The following is a 19,860-nucleotide window of genomic DNA, read 5'->3' as shown; positions in this document are numbered from 1 at the left end:
TAGTAATTCTAGTACTTGATATTTACCCAAAGGAAATAAAAACACTTGATTCAAAAAGATATATGCCCTCCTAGGTTTTCTGCAGCACTATTTATAATAGCCAGTATGTGGAAGCAGTTCAGGTGTTTATCAGTAGATGAATGGGTAAAGATATGGTGTATATAGATATATAATGGAATATTATCCAGCTATAAAAAAGAATGAGATCTTGCCATTTGTGACAACATGGCTGGATCTAGAAGGTATTAGGTTAAGAGAAATGTCAGACCGAGAAAGGCAAATACCATATGATTTCACTTCCTTTTTTTTTTTCTTTTTAAGATTTTATTTATTTATTTGAAAGAGAGAGAGATCACAAGTAGGCAGAGAGACAGGCAGAGAGGCAGGTGAAGCAGGGTCCCCATCGAGCAGAGAGCCCGACTTGGGGCTCGATTCCAGGAACCTGGTATCATGACCTGAGCCAAAGGCAGAGGCTTTAACCCACTAAGCCACCCAGGGGCCCCTGTAATTTCACTTCTATATGGAATATAAAAAAAAAGAAACAAGTGAACAGACAAAATAAAAAAAAAACAGAAATAGACTTTTAAATACAAAGAACAAACTGGTGGTTATGGGAGGGAAGGTGAATGGGGGATGGGTGAAATAGGTGAAGGGGTTTAAGAGGTACAAATTTCCTGTTATAAAATAAATAAAATAATTTCCTGTTCTCATCTGGAGATGAAAAGTACAGCATTGGGAATACAGCCAATGATATTATAATAAGTTTATATGGTGACGTGATGATATGCTTACTGTGGTGATCACTGAGTAATGTATAGAATTGTTAAATTACTATGTTGTACACCTGAAACTAATTTAACATTGAATGTCAGCTATATGTCTAATAATAATTTTTTAAGTGCAGCATGACAGAAGCTCTGGGTGGCTCGGAGGAACATATTGTGAGAAAAATCTGGGCACTGAAATCTCTCAGTTAGAAAGTAAATAAAAGTAGTGAGATTCTTAATGTGAGGTTTGGAAAAACGTTAACCAAAAATTTTAAGTTTTATTTTATGTATGCATTAAGGCCATATGTAATAAAAATCTGTCTAAATACTTACCAAAGAGCTTTTTGAATACATTTTAATTAAAATATTAATGAAAAGAAAACATTGTATCATAGTTTGAATGGTAGCATTTTTTGTTTCTTATTAAACTGATGAGGGAGCAAGAGGCTGGCTGAGAACAGAGCAGGGGCTGGCGCCTTGCACCCCCTCTCCACCCACTCCCCTTGGTAATATGTGTGACATTTCACAGGCACCCCTGACGGCCCTAAAAGAAGAGCAAATGGTTATCTTGCAGAGATCACAGTCCTGCAAGGCAGGAGTCTCTCTTGGTTTACAAATGTCCTTGAGATTTACTACAAAGAAGTTGTCTTATCAATAGCCCAATTTCCAAGGACACATAACTCAGTTCCTCAAGCCTTAACGTCACCCTCCCCTCCATAAAAAACCGAAGGAGACGGAGGTAGAAGGAAAAGTAAATAAAGTTAATTTTCTTTTAAGACCTAACTCTCACTAACAAGGACGTTTGATAGCAGGAATGTAACATTCCACCAGGAGACTCCCAATTGTCTTTATGTTAGTGCCTCATTAGAGGGAAAGTGGCCTTGGCTTGATAGTAACCAGGCCTTCAATATCCTGATAGTCTTCTTTACCCCAATAGCCCTTCTGAACACCCCTTTGTCCTCACCTACCCAACTCCTGTGTATATAACCAGCCACTCCTCACAGGCCCTGGGCAGCTGCATCTCTGCCTGCCCACGGGTCCTGTCCCCATGCTCTAATAAACCACCTTTTTGCACCAGAGACGTCTTAAGAATTCTTTCTTTACCCGTCGGCTCCGAACCTCACCCCACCGAACCCCACCTAGGTTCTGGGACTTCATCAAAACTATACCAGGAAAGAAGGCCAAGACTCAATGAAATATGGCTATTATCCCCAGTTTCACAAGAGCATGAACCTCTCTGCCTAACAAAGCCTAGGAATCTACTACAGAAATGGGTTGTTCTTACTACCCTGGAGCCTTTTGTGCAGACTATGAACCAAAAGCTCAATATTAATCTTAAAATTAATTATATTACAAAGTTGTATTATTTGGAAGATGTGTTTAAATTGAGGGAGCAGGAGGCTGGCTGAGGACAAAGCAAGAGCTGGCGCCTTGCACCCCCCCCTTCATCCGCTCCCCTCCATAGGTGTAGCATTCCTCAGGCACCCCTGACTGCCATAAAATGATAAATAGTTAACTTGCTGAGATCACAATCCTACAAGACAGGAGTCTCCCTTGGTTTGCAAATGTCCTTGAGATTACAACAAAGAAGTTACCTTATCAATAGCCCAATTTCCAAAGACACAGAACTCAGTTCCTCAAGCCTAATGTTACCCTCCCCTCCATAAAAACCGAAGGAGGTGGAGGTAGAAGGAAAAGTAAATAAAGTTAAATTTCTTCTAAACCTAAATCTCATTAACAAGGATGCTTGATAGCAGGAATGTAACATTCCACCAGACTCCCAATTGTCTTTAAACCTAAATCTCATTAACAGGGATGCTTGATAGCAGGAATGTAACATTCCACCAGGAGACTCTCAATTGTCTTTACTTGATAGTAACTAAGCCTTCAATATCCTGATAGTATTCTTTGCCCCAATAGCCCTTCTGAATACCCCTTTGTCCTCACCTACCCAACTCCTGCGTATATAACCAACCACCCCTCACAACCCGGGGCAGCAGCAGCTCTTCCTGCCCACGGGTCCTGTCCCCGTGCTTTAATAAACCACCATTTTGCACCAAAGATGTCTCAAGAATTCTTTCTTGGTCATCGGCTCCGGACCTCAGCCCACCAAACCTCACCTAGGTTCTAGAACTTCATCATTTTGATCCCTTTCAATTATTTTTTAAAATATATATCATTAAATTTTAGAGGAGTACTACAGAATTCCTAATTGCAGAATTTGAACTTGAGCTACGCAATCTTACTTTTCGTCTTCAATCTATGTGTCATTGACCATTTTAAGTCTGATTACCTGTATGAACTCTCTTCAGAATCTTTCCCTGGTTAACACAGTATAGAGAAGTGCTGGAAACCAGTTCTTTTCTGTGACACAATTCTTCCAACGGAGTTGAAATGCTTTGCAAACAATTTCACGTATATCAGCCAATTCATATACAAAGCAATGTCATGTGAATCCTTTCCTTTTTATATATCATCTTTCAGTGATGATCAGGAATTCATGCTGGTACAGAGACTCTGGTTTGGGAGGAGGAAACAGGGGCTTGCGAGGGGAGGGCGAGAGCAGAAGCTGCTCACCTGCTGTTAGAACTGACCTTAGCTGGTGGTACCAACATCTTCACCCTTTATGCATCTGCATCCTTTATGCATGAAATAGCAATATGCCTTTCCCTTTCGTGTAATCCTTATTTAGTTAATACCCAGTAGGATTTGCAAGCCCTTCACATCTCTGTGGATTTATTTTATTTCAGAGTGCAAGTGACTTTATGGCCCAATTACCATCATTGTGACTTATTGCATTATTGTGGGAGGGAGAGAGGAGCAAGAAACGCCTGATCATGTGTATCGTCATCAATGGAATGAGTGCCACGCACTCCTGGCCAAGGCAGAGGGATGATGAAACCTTTCTGATCTATTGTTTATCAGAACACTGAAGCCTGGGTGATTGTGCCGTATTTTAACAGACAAGTGTGTCAAATGTATGGGTGAAGATGTTGCAGTGGTGGTGTTAGAGTAATTAATATTTGGAAGGTAATGAATACTTTGAGTTTAAAGATGTCAAAGGTCAAAGACGGGAGGAATGACTAAGATCGGATGTTGACCCCCTCAAATTACAGGGGTATTGAAGCGAGACTGAGTCACCACCTGACCCCAGGAATGAACCAGCGAGGCGGGCTCCTTATTAGAGCAAGGCTCCCGGAAGCCAGATAGCCCTTGTGCTTGCAAGAGCTCAAGGCACAGCCGGTTGTGGAGCACCGAAGCAGCAGCAGCCACAGCAGCCACGGGAATCGTGACCCTCCGGCCGGGCGCCTACCTAGAATTTCCGCAGCGCCTGGTTCAGAACCACCGGGGCGGACAGCTCCCCGCCGCCGCCGGCGCCGACTGCGGAAGGGGACCGAGAGCGCGGGCTTCACGCTCCGTGAGCTCGGGCGGCGGGAAGACCGGCTGCGTCCCCCCCCAACCCCCGACACCCACTCGGTTCCTCCCTTCCCCCTGCAGGGCCGCGCGGGGCCTGCGGGTGGCCGTCCCGGGCCACACGTCCCGCAGGCGAGGAAGTCACCGGCCGCCCTCCCCCCTGCCGCCGCCGCCGCCGCAGCTGCTCTCCTCGCCCCGCTCGGCCGAGGGCTGTGGGGCGTGCCCCGCGAGGCCCCGCCCCGGCCTGCTCCCCATTGGCCGGCGGGCCGGAGGTGCGAGGAGGCGGGGTCGGTCTCTGGCGGCTCCCGCCGGGGAAGGTCGGCCAGGGAGCGCCGGGTGCCGCGGGAGGGCGCGCGGGGACGCAGCAGGCGCCGAGGAGACGTAGCGGCTGCGCCTGGGCCCGGCCGCAGCCCCTGCCTCCCGCCCTCGCGCCCTGCGTCCCTCCGCGGCCTGCAGCCTGCGGAGCCCGAGCTCCGAGGGCGCTTCCTCGGGCGCTGGGCCCGAGGCGGCCCAGACGGCGGGCCGGCCGGGCGCGGGGCGGCGGGCGCTGTGCTGCGGGCTGCGCTGGTGGGGGGCGGCGGGCCGCGGCGCGGGCCCAGTGCCCAGCGCGTGCGGCCGGGAGGCGCTCTGGGGGGCGGGCGCGCGGGCGGCGCCCGGGGCTATGGCCCAGGTCGGCGGGAGCGCGCGGAGGAGGGCGCCGGCGCTGCTCGAGGCGGCCCGCGCGCGCTACAAGAGCCTGCACATCTGGGACGACGTGTTCGGCGAGTCCGGCCCGGACAGCGGCGGGAACCCCTTCTACAGCACGTCCGGCGCCTCGCGCTCCTCCTTGGCCGCCTCCTCGGACGCCGAACACGAGCGCCCCGGCCCCCCGCTGCCTCCCGACGCCCCCCGAAGCGCAGGAGTCCGACGAGGACGAGGCCAGCACGGGTTGGAGTGCCACGCTGCGGGACCGCCCGCCCCTGCGCTTCGTGGACACTGGCGGTAAGGCGCGGCCCGCGGGTACGGGGGCGGCCTGGGGTGGCGTGAGCGCGGGGCTGGGAGAACTCCAGACGCTCCGCGGGCCGGCTGCTTGAGGTCGGCTTTTAGGTCAGCACACAGATGGGGCCCTGGCAGCGGGGATTTGAAGTGGGAGAATCAATCTGGTTGCGTGGTGGTGGTTGGTGGGGCCGCTCTGACTTCCCCGCTGATGGAGAGGATGAGGAGGAGGCCCAGGTGGCACCCTGCCGCTGGCAAGGACCCAGGGGGGGGGCCTTCCCTCCCTTGCTGGGAGTGTCCAACCCAGTCACACCTGTGGGGTTGCTCCTTAGGGGTGCGTTTGAGTTAGGTTCCTAAAGCCCGATGCAGCTTGTGTGTGTGTGTGTGTGTGTGTGTGTGTGTGTGTGTGTCTGTGTGTGTTTGTTGCGGGTGGGGGGTACGTAAATCGTTTTGTGTGGATGGCCCCAGAGCAGCGTTACCCAGGTGCCAGGGGTGGGGCAGCCAGCCTTTGGAGGGAGGCCTAGTGTGAGCCGGGACGTCTTCACTGGCTCATGTTTTCTCCAGTGAATCTGACCAACTTTGTGCATGCCTTTCAGGATCACTTGCTGAGAGCAGAGAAGAGTGAGAGGACCAGTTATCAGCGTTAAGCTGTCTGCTCTCGCTCCAGAAGGCACTTGTGTGTTCTGCTTACCGACACGGTCATGGTCAAGCCCCTGATATCTGGAGGTCGCAGGCCTGCTGGCTTTTGTGGCTGCTTGAAATTCTCCTTTACTGCCTACTTTTTGGGAAGGTAATTCTGACATGTCTCTGCTTAGCCTGCAGAAGCTCTGCGGCCTCTACCCTCTGGGAGAGGTGGAGACCAGCCAGCAGTCCCACCTGTCCCCTGATGCTTTCTGTTCCTTGCTCGACAGCCTACTGTGGCAGGCCCTTGTTTCTGCACACCATTTTCTTGTGTTGAAGAGTGTGCAACCAGTGTTGTGGAGGACCAGGGAGTGGCCATACTGGACCCAATGCCGCTCTCCCTGTGGCTCTCCATGATTGTTGTTCAACCATAGGAGGGCAGGCCAAAGGGAACCCTGGCTGGTGCCTGGGCTTGGATCTGGACCTTGTGCCACAGCCTGCTGGTAGGCTGATTGGGTTGGCTGGACTCTCTCAGCAGGGAGTGGTCTGCAGACCTCCCACGGACAGGCTGCAGTGTGGACACCCTGAGCTACAGCTGGGCTCTAGGGTCTGAGTCAACTGTGCTGTGTTTTGGAATGGGTGAATTTAACATATTCTCATTTAGGCTTCAATTCAGAGTTTGGGAATTTTGAAAGTCACATCACCCTGCATAATCCTTTTAAACCCCATACATTTCCCAGAATGTCATAAGGGTTTCCAGCCCCAGATGGCTGTTTTCCATTCAATTAGCTCTTTAAGAATTGTACGTACCCAGAGCTCTGGTTTGGCAGACTTGATGCTGTGAGTGCTGTGATCCAGTTTTTCATCTTCGACCATGAGAGACATGTCCTCTTGTTTCCCTCCCTCTCTGGAGAAAATAGGGGAATCGTGTGAGCTTAAGCCTGGTTATGACTAAGAGCCATGAGTGTTGGTCTGAGAAGGATGAGCACACCTAGATACATTTTCAAGCAATATTATGTTTCTCAGTAACCTATACTTGGGAGAAATTCTGCGTCAGAGCAATTTAGTCTAGCCACTGAAGCACTTAAATGGTCATGAAGTTCAGGATCATTTGTTATTTAGCATCAGGTTCAAATTCTGCTTCCTTTGGATGTGCACTGAGCTCACATCTGGACCCGAGAATCACAGGCAGGCAGGTGCTTTAACCAAAGACATTTAGTGGTTATTGGATGGTATTTATACCCAATTTTGTTTTCCGTTTTTTTGTGGAAGCTTGCTTTTAAAATCCAGCCCTAATGAAGAATTTCCTTTTCTTCTTGAAACAGTCTTCCCCTGTGGGATATTCAGGGTAGTGGTGGAAGGGTGATGTGGATGGTTTATTAAGCATGAGTTCAGATGGCCTGGAACAATGGGATATGATTTATGGGGCCTGGAAATAGATGCCGGGCAGAGAAAACCCTTGTGCCCCACGGTGGGGACGGGTTTGGTAAGAGTGAGAGCTGCACCCTGGCCAGTCTGAGAGCAGAGAAGCTCAGGCTCTGAGGTTTATTAAAGTGTCAAATATAACCCCACTTTAGGAAGGCAGCTTGGGCCTGTCTTCCATCTTTGTTCCCTGGCTCACTGACAGACGTCAGCGGGCCGGTGGGGTAGGAAAGGGTGGCAAACAGGACGGTGGCATTTGGATCTGTGATCAACCCTCGAATAGGAAAATCCGTAGCAGAAATGGCTGTTGCTGCTAGAAGCAGATGAGGAAAGCAAAGGACTTAGGGAACAGGTTTCATGCCTGCCTTCTGCTGCAAGAGTGTGTGTGTGTGTGTGTGTGTGTGTGTGTGTAGATAAGTGAATGTGTATGTGTGCATAGGTGTCTTACACATAAATATGTATTGTATGTATTGCTTGTGCTGGCTTGGGCTGGTTGGGGATTTTGGTTTTGGTTTTAAATTAGAGATCACAGGTGCTGTCTAGGAGTCCCCTGATGCCCTAGACTCCCTGCGCCGGAGAGAGGCATCGGCACTGGGCACCCCTGAGCTTGGATCTGCATCTGGAGTGCAGTAGGGAGGCACCTGGTGCCCAGCCGAGGGGCGGAGGGCAGGGAGGCAGAGGTGTTTCTGTGGTTCAGGTTGAGACCAGTCCGCGAGCAGCTCTTCTAGTCTTCCAGTCTTCCCAGATTCTTCCTTCTGTTCTGTCCACGCATTTAGCTTCCTGGATCAGGCGCTCCAGAAGTGCAGCCAGCAGATAGGAGTGGAGGTACCCTCTCCCTCTCCCCCTTCCCTCTCCTCCCTGGCTTCTGGTTGTGCCTGGAGATATGGGCCCCCTTGAGGTGATTTAAATACAAAGACCATGCTCGCCCTGCTGTCTCTTAAACCCTGTCTGAAGGGAGGGTCAGCCTGGAAGCTGGAGATGCGTGCTGGGACCCCAGGGTCCAGAACCTTCTCCTGATCAGACTTACAGCTCTCCCTCTAAAATAACCCCTTCAAGCTGTCAGCCTCACCTGCCCACTGTGTAAATAACTGACACAGCAGGCGGGCTCACTCCTTGGAAGCAGCACGAAATTCAGGACACGCTGGTTTCCGGGCTTCTGCCCTTCTTATTTCCCATTCCGAGCAGTCTTGTGACTTGTTCCCTCTGAGGAGGCAAAGGAACAGGCAGATTCCCAGATGCTTCAGGGGCCCCTCTGTGTTTGGCTTTGTCAGTGGTTCCTTTGCCGTGGCTAGCTGGATTCTGAGCTGTTTGCTTTTTCTCTTAGAGGCTGGACATCCTAAGAGGTTTTTTTTTTTCTGTGTACCGTGTCAGCAACCCTCGGTAATTATTCAGTAGGGAGGTGTGACCTTGAGAAGCTGAAGACGACCGTAGGGCTTTGGAAATTAACATGGTTAAATGTTTTATCTTAGGGTTTGTTGTTGGTTTACTCGGCTTAAAGTCTTTTTTGACTGAGAAGTAAGAGGAGAAACATCTTAAAGCTAGAGTTAAATGTATATGCTCGTAATGGGTTTGTGAGCTGAGGTACCTTGGCCCTCATCATTGGTGTCCACGGTGAGCCCCTGCTCCCAGCTTTAGCTCTGTATGGCATTCGGTGGCTCCGGGAGGAGCTGGGTGTCTGGGCGAGCGACAGGGTACGCCTTCTGCAGTGCTCCCTAATAGTCAGCCACGTACCCCTACCACACAGAATTCAGAGAAGGGACCTTCCTGGAGGGAGGTGGTGTTCAGGCCGTGGGCATGACGGTGACCACAACCAGTGGGCCCCGGTCATAGTGTTCCATTTCATAACCACGCCAAACCTTTGCGAGTACTCCGAGAGAGCCGCGATCACCTCCACTTCACAGAGAAACATGGTTTCCTCTGAGGCGATGAGATTACCTGGGGAAGTGGTAGCCTTCTCTCGAGGGAGACTTGATTAATCAGGGAAGGTCGTGCCTTTTTAGTTATTTTTTTTTTCTTTACAGCATCTGAAAACTTTTGCTGTCAGAAATACTTTTGTATTTTTACAGGGAATTGCTTGTAACTTTTTCTCAGGGCGTACGCAGTTCAGTGAGGTCTAATGCATGTATGGATTTGGATTTGTGTAACCAATCTGCACAGTCGGATAAGAGACAGGAAATCTGGAATGTTATCTCTTTATTTAATCTGTCTCAGCCCCTGTGATGAGCGTCAATAGAGCACTTCTGCAGGCAGCAGGGCTCTGAATCCATGGGGAATCTGGGGGTTGTGTGGGGTCTGGTACTCAGTTTTATTTTATTTATTTTATTTTTTTAAAGATTTTATTTATTTTATTTGACAGATAGAGATCACAAGTAGGCAGAGAGGCAGGCGGAGAGAGGGACGAGGAAGCAGACTCCCTGCTGAGCAGAGAGCCCGATGCGGGCCCGATCCCAGGACTCTGAGATCATGACCTGAGCCGAAGGCAGAGGCTTTAACCCACTGAACCCTACAGGCGCCCCTGGTACTCAGTTTTAGAGTTGAAAACTCACCTTTATTTTTAAGAAGTGTGATTGTGTATTTTTTTCTTATTAATAAGTAATATATGTACATTTTAGGGAAAAATGATGAAATTTTAAGAAATCCCATAACCCCTCATGACCTTAGCTAATCATAGTTAATCATATTGAGTATATTATTCATATATCTTAGGTGTCAGCTTGTTGGGTGACCTGCTCTTTAATTGTAATTAATATATTGTAGTCGTTTTCCATTTACATTTTTAAATGTCGATTTTAATGAGTCCGCGGTATCACACAGTTTCCTCTGGGTCAGTGTTGTTGCTGCCTCCCTCTTGTATTTGTTCTGCTGTGATAAATATTCTTGAAACCTAAGTCTGTGTGCACATCTGTAGCACAATCCTTAGCAGAAAATGACCGAAGCAGAATTGAATCAAGGACCCACTGTAAGGTTTTTGGTGTCCGTGGTGAAATAGGTCTCCAGAAACATATCTACAATGCTCCTGCCGGCTGTGCACCGAAATCCTTAGAAAGTCATGCTCGGAGGACCTGCTCCAGTGTGTGATTCCTGCCCGCTGGGGCTCTTAGAGGACCGTTGCCTTTGGTAAAGCTTGCTGAGGTGTAACACACACACACAGCACGTGAGTTCTAGCATGCGGCACGCTGTGTGTAACTACTACCCAGATGAGGATCAGGAACGTTCTGAGCACACCAGAGGTTCCCTCCTGCTCCTTCCCAGTCAGTCACTCCCTGCCCCCTGCTTCTCTTCCATCACCAGCGATCAAGTTTGCCTGTTACCTTGCTCTGGTGGTTCGGTTCCTCAGGACATCTGTGGATTCCTTCTTGTTGTCGCATATGTGGCATCTTAAATTTTGTGATCGTCTGTTGTCTTCCATCACGTAGGTACTGTAGTCGGTTATCCGTTCTCCTGTTAATGGTCTTTTACATGGTATCCAGTTTGGGGCTTCTGAGGATAAGCTGCTTCAGACATTTTTGTGGTTTTGATGGACAGATACATTTCCCTTGAGCATGTAAACCTAGGAAAAGGTTTTCCAGGTCCTAGATTAGATTCGGGTCTCCCCTGTCGACCTCGTGGACTGGGTGATGTTTTGCTGAGGCCTGTCTTGTGCATGGCCAGATGTTGGCCACCTCCATTCGGCCTCTCCCCACCAAATGCCCAGTGGCACCCTTTCCTCCAATTACATCAACCAAACGTTTCTCCAGGCATTGCCATATGTCCCCTGGGGAGCCAAATCACCTGCAGCTGAGAACAACTGCTTAATTTTTTTAAAATTTATTTTAAATTTATTTTTTTGAAAAGATTTTATTTATTTATTTGAGAGGGAGGGGAGAAGCAGAGGGAGAGGGAGAAGCCAACTCCCTGTTGAGTAGGGATCCCCGTGCAGGCCTGGATCCCAGGACCTTAGGATCATGACCTGAGCCGAAGGCAGATGCTTCACCGACTGAACCCCCTGGTGCTCTGAGAACCCCTGCTTCAGTACATGCTGCCACACTGTGTTCCAGTTCATCCAGCTGCCAGCGATGTGCGGGACATGCCATGTGTTAATTCAGCAACATACTGAACCCTGCTGGGATAAAATGATGAGTGAGACCTGTCTCCTGGGGTCCAGCAGGAGAGACAAAGTAAAGACAAGGAGAAAGAGCCTCTGGGAAGCAGTGGGATCAACGTTAACAGGGATTTATATGGAATTCTGGGGAGGGTCACCTGGTCCAGCGGGGTTGGGGAGGAGGTGACCCCTCTGATGGAGGTGGCCCCCTGAGCTGCTTCTGGAAGCAGAGATAATGATTACTCAGGTGAAGAGGAAGGAACAGGGCATCTCCAACTCGGGCAAATGCCAGGAGGAGAGAGAAGGTATGCCACTCTGCCCAGGGGCGGACCCACCCTTTTCCTACCCTGAGCATCCCGACCCGAGGCCTTATATATGAAAATGTCCTGAAACGCCACATGATGTCCTTGTTACCACAGCACAAGTAACTGTAGCTGGGATCCAAGGTCCCATGTTCAGGTGCAGATACAGATGTTTCCGGCGTTTCCTGGCGCCCACAGGGAGGGGAATGTGGTTGGCTCGGTGAGATCTATGAACTTAGGATGGAATCTCTGGAGAAGCCCTGAGCTCTGCCCTCAAAAGAAGGAAGAGGGAAAGGGAAAAACTCAACTTCTGTTGGCGGAAAGAGGCACGGTGTTGTCTCGGGGTGGGAGGGATGTCGTACTAAAAGGATAACAGGCTCTGAAAACACCCTGTAATGTGACGATGATGTTCCGCCCCCACTGGCACGTGGTGCAGAGAGCCCCTCTCCCCTTTGTGACTTTCAGAAAAAACTTATTACAAAAGTAGGAACCCCGGGCAATAGTTAGCTGTGTGTTTAATAAGCCACTTTACTAAAAAGTTTAGAACTGCAAATCTTGACACTCTCACTGCGACAGACTCACTCCTTGGCCAGGATATTGGAAACTTCATCTGCTTCCATTTCCAGCTTCTAGGCTCGTGGACACCCCCACCCCATCCCCATTTCTTCTGTGGAAGAGGAGCGATCTTTTACAAATATAGGCTAATCTGATGATTCCCTGCTTAAACCTTCATGTAGCTTCCGGCTGAAACCAAAGGGAATTCCAGAGTCCTTCGCAAGGCCTCCAATGCCGACAGCTGCTCCGCAGCCTTCCTTTCCAGTGTCCCCTTAGTCCCCTGTCCTGCTGTCTGCACATAATCTATTCATTTCCGCCTTCATGCCTATGGGGCCCATACCTGGAATGTTCTTCATGGCAGGCTCTGCTTGTTAGTTTGGTCTTGATTCAGATGTCACTGCCTTACCCCATCCCTCTTTGCTGCCACATTTGCTAATATGTTTCCCTTGTGGGATGAGATGCTGGATGTCTTGGTCACAGTTAGGACACGGTGAGTCCTCTGTGTTTGTTGAATAAAGGAACTAACAGAAGACCAGATGAACACACAGCTAGGTTGTTAAAAATGAGGATGGAATCAGCACCAATGGAGAAATGTCTAAACGTTTTCTACATCCCAAATAGTGGAAGAGAGGTTGGACCACTCTTGAGGGAACGGATTCCCTACTAGGAAGGCAGCGAAGCAAGTCTGGGATGTATTTTACAGGTTTTCTGTCCTGCATAGAAAACTGAACTTGGCCTCGGAGGAACTCGACAACCTTGGGCTTGTGCGGCCTACCCACTTCCTAAGAGCTAGAGACCCCCAGACAGGAGCCTATTAGAAATCTGAAGGGAAGCCAGCCTCTTGTACCCTTTTATCTGTTTAACAAGTGCTTGTGTGTCCTGTATTATGTGCAGATAGTGTTCTAAGAACTTAGTTTTTTAAAAGATTTTATTTATATATTTGAGAGAGAGAGAGAGAGAGGGCAGGAAGTGAAGAGGGAGGGAGAGGGACATGCAGACTCCTCGCTGAGCAGGGAGCCTGACACGGCCCTATCCCAGGACCCTGAGATCGTGACCTGAGCTGAAGTCAGATGCTTACCCACTTAGCCACCCAGGTGCCTCTAAACACTTTGTAACGTGTGTGTTCCTCATAACAATCTTGTGAGGTATTATTATCCTCATTTTTAGTATAAGGAAACTGAGTCACCGATTGGTCAAGTGATCTCGGGTGAAAGAGTTCCTTTGACTAGGGCTCGAAGAAACCCCATCCTTACGGCGTGAATGTGGAACACAGTATATCTGGTCACATCTGCTACTTAATGGTATTTCCCTTGTGAGGGGCCCTTGAAGGCCAGTGTCATTCTCCAGATCTGTCTGACCTGCTGCCTCTCTTCCTGGTGGCGGCACCTCGTTACTCAGCACCCTTTATAGTGAGACGGGGCCGCTGCCTGGATTCGGCGCGGTGGAAAATGAGCCCAAGGGTGGGCTCCACTCTCAGGCCTGGCCGTGGGAGGCCCCTGGGAGCCACACGTCAGGGATGTTGGGCCCGGCAGGCAAAAGGACCTCGTATCGAAATCACCATTTGGAGAAAAGCTGCTCCCGCATCAGCCACAGCTCTCAGGGATTAAAGGCTTGTCGGCCAGAAATGAACTTCTTCCCCAGTTGGTTCTTGGTACGTTTGGTGGGGGGTGTTAGAGGAGCCGGGTTTGCAGACACAGACGCTGAAGAAAAGTGGATTCCTCGGGGGAAGTGGATTCAGAGCAGTTGGGCCCACGCGGCATTGCTGCGTGGGGACTCCTGAGGGGCTACGAGGGAAGACAGCCCAGAGGATAAAAATCGATTCCCTGTCTCCTTGCTGCGACATTCCCACGGTGATTTTGGGAGCGGCCAGGGAAGGGTGCCGGGAAGCCACGTGCATCCTGCGCTCTGGAGATGGGTGCTGAACTGCACGTCCGTGGTTTGAGGCTGTAGACGGTTTGGAAGGGGCTAGGGGGTCAGTTTATGGCTGGAGAGGACCTGGGGCAGGAGGCCTGGGCTGTGCGTGGGCTCCCCCTGTGACTTTGCACCAAGGGGCTCCTTCCCAGGGTTCTGAGGGACAGGAAAGATGTGCGGGGAAGCCCAGAGCTGCTGGCTCATTCTGGGGAGCTTTATCTTTCTTTCTTTAAACACATGATGGCTTTTGTTCTACTTAGGAGATTTTCAGACCTTTGCAGCAACCAGGAACCTTAAAGAGGGCAAACCCAGGTTACCTATATGAGGCAGGGGAAAGCAGGTGCTGTCTTTGAAGTTGAGAGTGGGAGGGCCCCAGAGCCCCCCACCCCACCCCAGGGTGCTTCCACACCCCATCCCGCTCAGTTCCTCATACTCTAATGTGAAGGACCTTTGGCTGGGACCTGGGTCAGGAGGGGAGAGAGGCCTCTGAGAGGCACCCAGTCCTTTTCTGAGATGGTGAAGAGGACACTGATAAGTCAATGAGATTCTGGTGTTTCAAAGCCACCCAAAAGTGTCTATGGCAAAGTGATTAAAAATTGAATTATTTGGGGGCTTCCTGGGTGCCTCAGTTGGTTAAGCATCTGCCTTCGGTTCAGGTCATGGTCTCAGGGTCCTGGGATCGAGCCCCAAATCGGGCTTCCTGCTGAGTGGGAGAGTCTGCTTGTCCCTCTGCTTATGTGCTCTGTCTCAACAAATCACAATTTTTTTTTAATTTTAAAGATTTTTATTTTATTATTTTGGATGGAACTGGTATGGGAGGACACCTGTTTCCTTCTTTAGGAAACTGTTACAAAAAGAAGATCATGGATTGGGAGAGAGGATGATTTTCTAGGAAGAAAAAAGGTAAATAAGTGTAATTGTCTAAAAGTGGTGACAGTCTTGCTTGTAGATGTTCCTCCTGCATTTTGGGAAGTTGGAGAATCCGTAATACTTTCAATTAAAGTTTTTCTAAGAATCCCCAGCTGACTTTGGGGGTGGGGGGCATTGTCCTTTGTGAAGATTTTGAGCTTCTGTGAGTGAGCAGACCTCCACTCCAGAGTGACATAAAAAGCAATCTGCACCTCCTTCCTGATTTGTCTGTAATAAAACTTGCTTTCCTCAGGTCCCAGCATTCGAGGCAGATAAATATGTTCCCTTTCTTTGGCTCTTACTCATACTTCAGCAAGATTTCCCATGTGCTTTCCTTGGCTGGCTGGGAAACTGGACCACAATTTATGGCATCTTAGGGGACAGGTGCGTAGAATTCCAGTAGGATCCCGGAACAGAACCTAATTGGAGATTAGAGACCATTGCGGTGTGAAGCTTTTCTTTGAGATTGAAAGAGGTGCATGTTATGCAAATATTAGCAAGTGTAAGTTCACACTGTCTATTGAAAATTTATAGACTCATTATGGTCACGAAGGCTGGAAGATAAGTAGATTTTGGGAAAGATGCAGGTAAATTCAGGGAGGTGGCAAATTACCCCAGGGAAAGTAGAATGGCTAAAGAGTATGGCCCAAACTTTTTTTTTTTTTAATTTTATTTATTTGCCTGAGATAGAGAGAGAGAGTACACACAAGCAGGCAGAGAGGTAGGCAGAGGCAGTGAGAGAAGCAGGCTCCTCGCTGAGCAAGGAGCCCGATGTGGGACTCGATTCCAGGACCTTGGAATCATGACCCGAGCCGAACGCAGCAGCTTAACCAACTGAGCCACCAGGCGTCCCTGGCCCAAACTTTTTTTTTTTTAAAGATTTTATTTATTTATGTGACAGAGAGAAATCACAAGTAGATGGAGAGGCAGGCAGAGAGAGAGAGAGAGGGAAGCAGGCTCCCTGCTGAGCAGAGGACCCGATCCCAGGACCCTGAGATCATGACCTGAGCTGAAGGCAGCGGCTTAACCCACTGAGCCACCCAGGCGCCCCCTGGCCCAAACTTTTTAAAAAGATTTTATTCACTTATTTGACACATAGAGAGCCAGAAAGCACAAGTTGGGGGAATGGCAGAGGGAGAAGGAGAAGCAGGCTCCCCGCTGAGCAGGGAGGCAAATGTGTGGGACTCGATCCCAGGACTCTGGGATCATGACCTGAGCTGAAGAAAGACACTTAACCGACTGAGCCACCAAGGCGCCCCCTGGCTCCAACTTCCAAAGATGGTGTATGAGCTACCTTTGGTGGGAAGGAATGAAGATCAGCAACTGTCCTTGATTCTGCTTCTCAGGAAGGCATTGTGATGTGGTGCCCAGGACTTTGGAGACAGACACACGCTTGGTGCCCTCCGGCTCTGCCGCAAAAGCAACACCTTCCAGAGGGCAGCTGCAGGCACCGGGTGGCGTCACACAAGGTCAGACCCGGGAGGCACTCAGCCATGTCCCATTCCACCATCCTGCTAGGGTTAAAAAAATTACCTATATATAAAAAAAAAGAACCAGAATAGTGGGAATGAATGAAAAATAAAAGTTTTCCTATGAAGTAGTGGTAGTTTTCTTGTAGTACTTTTTTTTTCTCTCTCTCTCTTTTTTTTTTTTTTTTTTTCTTTCTTGGTTTGTTTTCTGGGGAAGGGGCCGTGTGGGTTTTCAGTCAATGATGTTCCCTGACAATGATGTTCCCACCTCAAGGGTGTGGGCTCTGAGGAAACTTTTTTTTTTTCAGGCTTTTGTTCTCTGGCGGTTTTTTCTTTGTTCACTTTTTTTTCTCACTTTGACCGCTTTTGATGGTTTTTGTAGTTTTAGAGGAAAACAAACCGCACCCTGATCTCCCTCTCAGAGAGAAGCCTCAGTCTTGCTGCAGAGCCCAAATAAGTTCCCCCTTGGCCGCTGGCAGAGCAGGTTCCAAGTTGCTGTCCCTGGGGATGGAGGATCTTTTGCTTGTACCCAAAAGCACGGCAGCAGCAGCTTTGGGCACCTCCAGAGCGCTAGAGAGGTTCCAAGCAGCAATCGCACACTGAGATTTTCCCGCTGGCCCGGGCTGGGAGTGCCTGGTCTTTCTGGGTCTAAGAGCGCCCACCTTGCACGCACCAATTTCAGGGAAGGCAGAGGTTCGCGCGCGGGTCTCAGGCTCTGAGAACAGGGCACAGGTCCGGGAGCACCAGGCTGGGCCTTCGCGCACCTCTCTGGGGCGAGAGTTTGGTGCAGGCTCTGAAACAAGGGCGTGTATCAAAGGGCACCGGCGGGGCCTTTATACCTCTCTCAGGGGAGTATCTCAGGCTCTATAGCAGGACTCTCGCATTCTGCCGCCTGGTGTGGCTCCCATCCCCTCACAGGAAAGGGACCCCATGCATTCTCCAGTGCGCTGGCAGCTTAGGGACCAAGAGCTGGTTTCTCTGACACACTCTCTGCCTCAGCGCCACGGGAGGCTGTCCTGGGACCGGGGACAGCCAAGAGTGCTCCAAGCCTGTGTGGACCCTAGGCCTGGGGATCCCAGCCCTGAATTCATTCCTCTGCCCTTGATGACCCCAGAATAGATCAATTCAGCAACTGTTAATCCATGCCAGGCCAGGGAACAAACACAGCAGTACACAAGATCAACTCGCCTTGGTCCCAGGAGCCTGGATTCCCCAAGGAGGTCTTCACCTGGTCTCTGAAGGGGATTCTGGGGGTTCCAAGATGGCCATGGGTGGAGCCCACCAGGTAGAGAGGCCCCTGGAGAGTGTCCACTGGCGCTGAGCAGACAGAAGATCCCCTCAGGCCTTCCCTCGTGGCTCCACTGTGCCCTGGGGAGAGAAAAGGGCCAGCCACACCGCACCGGGGCCGCAGCTCGGCCGCCCAGGAGCGGCAGCGGGCCTAGCCTGGAGCTCAAGCAGCGGCAGGGAGGCCGGGACTGGGCGGGGGACTGGGGTCCTGGAGTCAGCAGAAGAGCAGCGGGAACCGGCAGGGGGCGCAGCCAGCCCCTCACCGGACAGGACAGACAGGAGGCTGGGCGAGGGCGCGCGGGCCTGCAGAGGCCTGCACCGCTGTTTGCCGCCCCCCACCCGCCGCAGCGGGCTCGCACCTGCCTGCCCCGCCCACCGCCTTCTGCGGGCCCAGCGAACTCACTGCGCAAAAAGCGCCTCCTGGGGAGGCAGGGGTTCTGGGCTGGCGGGGCAGGGCGCAGGGGAGTGCATGGGTGCCCCGCTGACTCAGGTACTGAGGGGCTGGGGAGGGGTAGGGGCGCTAGGGAGAGAGGGAGGCTGTGTCCCTCCTGCCCGCTGCCACCTGCTGCTTCGTCGAAGGGAGCAGGAGGGGGGCCTGGCGGACAGGTTCCTGCTGGCCTGGTGCTCCTGCGCCCCACAGCCCTTGCCCCACAGCCCTTGCCCCACAGCCCTTGCCCCACAGCCCTCGCTCCACTTCTCTGTATCCAGGGAACCCGTGGGGCCCTACTGACATCAAGGAGCCCAGCACCACTGGGCTTGTCTGACCCCCAGAGAGACGCCTGTGCTGACAGGCTTCTTTTCCAGAACTTGATGGAAAATTTTGTCCCTCAGAATCGCTGGGCTCCCCAACCCGAGAGGAGCTGGCTCTGCCCGCACAGCCTGGGCCCCACTGGGCCCCCTCCACCTCAACTGCCTTTTACCCAGGAGCCCCAGGATACCATTCCTTTCTGGCCCATGGACCCCTTCCCCCCACCCCCACCCCCACAACTCTACTTTGGGCCTGCGACCACCCTGGGATCACTTCCATCTCCGGCCCCCTACCCCATAGGTCCTTGTCCACCTCCAGGCCTGACCCCTGACCCCTCTCACCTCTGGAGTCACTGAAACCCTTCCACTTGGGGGCCACTGGCATCTGCGATCCCAGACTCCCGGGACTCCCCTCCACCTTGGAGCTCCCTACCCTGTTTCCTCTAGGAACTGCTGTGCCTAGAGCACCGAAACCCCACATTCTCAAGCCAGCTGTCTTCGGGCCAGGGACTCAGGTAACCTCAGGGACCCTCCTTTCTGGGGCACATACTCCTCTCTGTGCAGGAGAGACCAGAGAGAGCAGGCTTGGGGATCCTTCACTCCAGCTGGATGGAGGGGCAGAAGCTGGGGTGTGTGTGAGGGGGTGCTCACAGGTGGCCTCCCTGGGTAAGGAGCTTCCAGGAGGAAGCTTCAGGGCGAGGCCAAGATGTGGAAGCCTCAGGAAGCACTGGCTGCACAGACTCCAGGCTCCTGGCTTGGGCAGTGGGCATTTAGTGGCCAGAGCCCTACAGGGCCAACCCCGTCCAAACCCACCCCACCCTGGCTGGCTTTTTTGTCTTGAATTTGCACAGCAGCCTTTTCTCCAGTATGAAATTGAAAGCTTTGCTTTGGAAAGTTTTGTGTCCAGGAGGCTCCTGGGAATCCACTTACTTTATTTTCGGAGGCTACTTGAGGAGGGTGGAGTCTTTGGGACCTTAACAGCAGGTCTCCTGATCCTTCCTGACTTCCTTTTTTTTTTTTTTTTTTTAGATTTATTTATTTGAGAGAGATAAAGAGCACACCACAGAACACATGCAGGCACAGGTGAATGGGCCAGGTGAATGGACCTGAGCCAAAACAAAGAGTAAGATGCTCAACCAGCTGCAACCACCACCCCCCCGCCCCCCTTTTATGGATGGGTTACACCTACACACTGTTAGGTGCGTTGCCTGGACCCGGCTAGTCTTACAGCAGTCCTAGGACATCGTCTCTTGCCCAGTGTCTCTGGTCAGTACCAACCCATGCCTCAAGGGTGGGAATGACTTCTTCCTGACTCCTTTTTTTTTTTTTTTAAGATTTTTTATTTTATTTTATTTATTTGACAGAGAGAGATCACAAGTAGGCAGAGAGGCAGGCAGAGA

The 19,860-nt window shown here is 51.0% G+C and overlaps 2 protein-coding genes across 2 annotated transcripts in view; both read left to right on the top strand.

The window, feature by feature from the left end:
* Positions 1-4,140, top strand: part of LOC131810244 (conserved oligomeric Golgi complex subunit 2-like) — a 58,279-nt gene extending 54,139 nt beyond the window's left edge. Inside the window, exon 9 of the transcript XR_009345492.1 lies at positions 3,884-4,140. The gene's annotated coding sequence lies outside the window, so the exon portion shown is untranslated. The remainder of the gene's footprint in view (positions 1-3,883) is intronic.
* Positions 4,141-4,572: 432 nt separating this feature from the next.
* Positions 4,573-19,860, top strand: part of LOC131810243 (piggyBac transposable element-derived protein 5-like) — a 217,786-nt gene continuing 202,498 nt past the window's right edge. The window contains exons 1-2 of the mRNA XM_059137946.1: positions 4,573-5,162; positions 5,753-5,946. Coding sequence (XP_058993929.1) covers positions 4,843-5,162; positions 5,753-5,765 — 333 coding nt within the window. The 5' untranslated portion in view covers positions 4,573-4,842 and the 3' untranslated portion in view covers positions 5,766-5,946. The remainder of the gene's footprint in view (positions 5,163-5,752; positions 5,947-19,860) is intronic.

Source organism: Mustela lutreola, chromosome 10 (genome assembly GCF_030435805.1).
Source record: "Mustela lutreola isolate mMusLut2 chromosome 10, mMusLut2.pri, whole genome shotgun sequence".
Classification (NCBI taxonomy): domain Eukaryota; kingdom Metazoa; phylum Chordata; class Mammalia; order Carnivora; family Mustelidae; genus Mustela; species Mustela lutreola.
The sequence above is the reverse complement of the archived record's forward strand: the minus strand, read 5'-3'. Positions and strand labels throughout refer to the sequence as shown.